This window comes from Ctenocephalides felis, unplaced genomic scaffold, assembly GCF_003426905.1.
Source record: "Ctenocephalides felis isolate EL2017-DRISC unplaced genomic scaffold, ASM342690v1 CF-g0.4_SCAFFOLD_03599, whole genome shotgun sequence".
NCBI classification, from domain to species: domain Eukaryota; kingdom Metazoa; phylum Arthropoda; class Insecta; order Siphonaptera; family Pulicidae; genus Ctenocephalides; species Ctenocephalides felis.
In genome coordinates this window covers 1-4,962 of record NW_020539753.1, presented here as the reverse complement: position 1 = coordinate 4,962, position 4,962 = coordinate 1, and the positions used below count along the sequence as shown (strand labels likewise).

The 4,962-nt window shown below is 41.4% G+C and overlaps 1 protein-coding gene across 1 annotated transcript; it reads left to right on the top strand.

Annotated features, from left to right (window-relative positions):
• Positions 1–958: 958 nt before the first annotated feature.
• On the top strand, positions 959–1,873 carry LOC113390692. Its single transcript, XM_026626885.1, has one exon. The coding sequence runs from the start codon at positions 959–961 to the stop codon at positions 1,871–1,873; it is 915 nt and encodes a 304-aa protein (XP_026482670.1).
• The last annotated feature ends 3,089 nt before the right edge of the window (positions 1,874–4,962 follow it).

The following is a 4,962-nucleotide window of genomic DNA, read 5'->3' as shown; positions in this document are numbered from 1 at the left end:
CTAGTTCAATTTAATAAAATTTCATTGATTAATAAAATGCGATAACCGCTTATACACCTATTGACATTGTGAAGCTTTTCATTTTCCCAAATTACAATTTCAATACTTTTATTAAATTTAATGCTATTAAAAACTAATCGGTTGTCAATATTGTATAATGAACATACGAAAAGCTTAAAAGCCATAATAACTGCAGTCTGATCGATAATAATTAAAAGATTACCATAAGTTATTTAACGGCAAACTGTTATTTTTGCAAAAATGATAAACCATCGATTGCGGTAATTAAAAAGTAATTAATAATTATATAACTTAGTAATTAAAAAATATTCACATACCACACATGGGTAGTGGTAGTGGGGGGGAACAAAAGTCCAATTGACTTTGAGCAAATAATAAAATAAAATTATCTGACTATGTCAGTAAAAACTCCAGCTAGTTCATCATTGTAGAAATGCTTTTTTTACTATTTTCCAAAAATTTGTAAATTGGACATTTTTGCCCGATGAGGGGGTAAAATAGGAAAACCAGGGGGTTAACATGTCTATGGCGTCTCCTGACACCTAGCGGTGAGAGTAACAACTAGAAACGCCAATACCAACTTCATAGACACGTTGCGTGTGAAGAACGTCGCAAACTGTCAAGTTGGCGACGGCGCATCGTGCAACACTTGCGTGGGCTCGAGGGATGCAAAAAATGCAATCTCATCCTTTTGTGCATCAACTTTTGGAAGAGTGAAAATATAAAACCTAACCTAAATACATTTGATATCAGTGAAATACTTTATACTTATTTTGTTATTATAAATTAAACTTATATACACGTTATTCAGTTCTTTTAATTATAAATATAAATTATATAGACCCAACATCTATATAATTGGTGACCGCGACTGAGAAAAACACGTGGCTGAATTCTGATCTTGATACTACAAGCGAGGTATACTATATCATTAATAATGTCTTCACCCGCAAACACTGAAGCCTCACAAGATCTAAATCGATCGCTCATCGATTTTGACGAAACTCAAGTTCGCACGCCATGTGCGAGCAACTCCAACCAAGTGAACAATGATTTAAAAACGGAACAAATTTACAACGTGGGCAGGCATACAATAACCCCGTTCATGGAAGATGCTCCTGATCTATGGTTCCTGTTGATTGAGACAGAGTTTCTTGGAGATAGGATCAAATCCGACCATGCGAAGTACACGGCGGTATTGCGTGCTCTGGACAGGTCTACTCTACACCTGGTAAGCGATGTGTTGCGAAATCCGCCAACCGAAAATAAATACAACACGTTGAAGAGCATAATCCTAGACCGAGTATCCGAGTCGAGGTCAAAGCAAGTAGACAAATTGTTAACAAACGTTGTCCTAGGTGACAAAAAGCCATCCCAGCTACTACGGGAAATGATTGACCTGGCTCGGAGTGAAATCTCGGAGGATATCATCCATAAACTTTGGTTGGACAGACTCCCACAACACATCCGGCCTCTACTGCTTGTATCGAAAAACATTGGGCTACAAGCCATTGGCGAGATGGCAGACAGGCTTGTAGATACTTGTGGACTGCCATCATCGGTGATGGCCACAGCGAGCAGAGCACCTGAACCAAGAAGTGACCGCACCCAAGAAATTCTGCTTGCCATGATGCAGAAACTAAATGCCTTGACGACAGAAGTGGAGAATTTAAAACATAGCAGAGAACATGACGAGAGAAGCAGGACCAGAAGTCACTCCAGGCACAGGAGAGGGAGATCAAAGACGCCGTCCAAATCACAGCTATGCTTTTACCATAGCAGGTTTGGAGAGAAGGCTACCAAATGCATAGAACCCTGTTTGGTTAAGACTCTCCTGAAGCCGGAAAACTAAAGTCACCATCAACACCAGGAGCAAGTAATGATGGTGATATTAATTCTGTCTGTCCAGAGCTCCGACTATGTGTGACAGACAGAAAAACACGGATAAATTTTCTTATAGACTCTGGCTCCGTTCTCTCGATTCTTCCAGCTAGCAAGTTTGCAACCGGTCGTGCCAAGGAAGAGATTGTTCTGTATGCAGCCAATTCCAGCCGAATATCCACCTATGGAAAGCGGACTCTCGAGCTGGACCTTTCGCTGCGCAGACCCTTCACTTGGCAATTCACAGTAGCAGATGTGGCAACAGCCATAATCGGTGCAGACTTGCTAAGCTACTACAATCTACTAATAGACCTGAAAGGCAAAAGACTAATTGATTCAACGACAGGCTTAGCCTCTGATGGCAAAGTGCTGAAGACCCAGAACATTAACATTTCCACAATTAACCCACACCAACCTTTCAGGAGCTTACTAAACAAATATATAACAATCACTAGAACGCCACAGAGACTAACAATTAAACCATCTCCTTTCGCACACAGGATTACCACAACAGGTCCACCAGTTGCTGCCCGGTTCAGGAAGATTTTTGGCGAAAAAGCATCAGCTGCAAAAGCCGAGATACAAAATCTCCTGAACAGGGCATTTTGAGACCTTCAAGCAGTCCGTGGGCAAGTCCAATACATATGGTATCAAAAAAGGATGGATCTTATAGACTCTGTGGTGACTATAGAAAACTTAATTCAAGCACGTACCAGACAAATATCCTCCTCCACTAATCAGTGATGTTTTTACAAACCTGCAATAAAACAATTTTTTCAACAATAGATCTTGCCAAAGCGTATCATCAGGTGCCGATGCATGAAGAGGACATACAGAAGACTGCCATCATAACTCCATGGGGATTATATGAGTACCTCTGCATGCCTTTTGGACTGAAGAATGCCACTCAGACATTCCAGCGCTACATAAACCACATATTCCAAGACATTGACTTTGTGTTTATATATGTGGATGATATTCTGGTTATGTCTGAGAACATGGAGCAACACCATCGCCACCTGCAGATAGTTTTTGAGCGTTTGCAAGAACATTCTCTAACCATCAACACCAACAAATGCGTCCTAGGCAAGTCCCAAGTAGATTTTCTGGGTTACAAGCTCAGTGAGAAAGGCTATTCTCCAGCTACAGACCGGGTGGACAAGATTTTGAACTTCCACAGCCAACAACAGTTCTGGAACTGCGTAGGTTTCTGGGAATGCTGAATTATTACAGGAAATCAGTCCCAAAAGCAGCCAAACTGCAAGCACCGCTGAACAGTTACCTACGTAGTTCAGTCAAGAAGGATAAAACACCTGTCATTTGGAACCCAGAATCTCTGCAAGCCTTTGAGGACGTAAAGAATGCTCTTGCAAACGCCGCTTTACTTCATTATCCAGCTGCTGCAACAAATATATGTTTAGTAACAGATGCGTCAACAACAGCCATTGGAGCCACTCTGGAGCAGGAAGAAAATGGTGCATGGCACCCTATAGGTTTCTACTCCAGAAAGCTCACATCCACGGAACAGAGGTATTCAACATATGATCGAGAGTTCTAGGCATCTTTGCGGCCATAAAATATTTTGAATACCTGCTGGAAGGTAGGCATTTCATTATCAAGACAGACCACAAACCCATCACATATGCATTTCAGCAGAGACCTGAAAAGGCGTCAGACAGGCAGCGCCGGCAATTGGAATACATATCCCAGTTCTCTACTGAAATTGTGTATGTGAAAGGTGAAGAAAATGTAGTGGCAGATACATTATCAAGAATTAACACTATTGAAATGCCTACCAGACTGTCAGCTGAACAAATATGTATAGAGCAAAGCTTGGATCCAGAAATGCAGGAGCTGCTTGGTGGAGAAACTTCTCTCAAACTACACAAATTAACATTGGATGGTTTTCCGATCTATTGTATAATTGAGTCAAACTTTGTTAAACCTTATCTCCCACAGAGCCTCCGCAAAACTGCATTCGACGTAGTCCATGGTATTTCTCATCCAAGCATCAGGACCACATCCAGGGAGGTACGCAGCCGGTATGTTTGGCCTGGAATTGGAAAGGATGTTGCTACTTGGACTCGTCAATGCATATCCTGTCAAAAGTCCAAGATCCATAAACATAATCATTTCAATCCTTTGCACATCCCTATTCCTGATGAAAGATTCTCTCATATTCATATTGACATAATTTCCTTACCCAATACTAATGGTTTTCCTTACTGCTTAACAATTATTGACAGATTTACAAGATGGCCGGAAGCCATTCCACTGAGAGACATCACAGCTGAGACAGTCACGCAAGCATTGTTTACGTGCTGGATTTCCAGATTTGGTACACCAACTACAATAACATCAGACCAAGGCACGCAGTTTGAGTCATCTCTCTTCAAGTCCTTGGCACAGGCAGTTGGTGCAAAGAAAGCACGTACGACAGCATACCACCCTCAAGCAAATGGATTAGTAGAACGTTGGCACAGAACCCTAAAAGCTGCACTGATGTGTTCTTCTGAACCGTGGATCAAGACACTACCCTACGTACTACTTGGTCTACGGAATTCATTCAAGGAAGACATCAAGACATCAGCAGCAGAGATGGTTTACGAACCACATTGAGACTTCCAGGTGATTTTTTCAATACATCTAATAACTCACAGAATCCACAGGTCTTTCTAGAGAATCATCGCCGAATCATGTGTGCATTGAAACCAACTCCAACAGCCCACCACAACAAATCCAAGATTTTCATTTTGAAAGATATGGGCACATGCACACATGTATTCCTCAGAGCAGATCATGTACGAAAGCCCTTGGAACCACCTTACAGAGGACCCTATGAAATACTTGAGCGAGTTTCTGATAGGATTTACAAACTTCGCGTTAATGGGGCCGCAAAGAACTTCGCTGTTGAAAGGCTAAAACCAGCATATATAAAATAAAACAGATGCAGATTACGGATCATTTTCTCAACCACTTCATACACATCCCTGGGAGTCATCAAAGGAACCTACAAAAGAAAACAAGCCAAAAAAGAAAGTTGCGTTCAATATTTGACAA

Coding starts and splice junctions, on each gene's coding strand:
- LOC113390692 (XM_026626885.1), top strand. CDS start 959: ATGTCTTCACCCGCAAACACTGAAGCCTCACAAGATCTAAATCGATCG.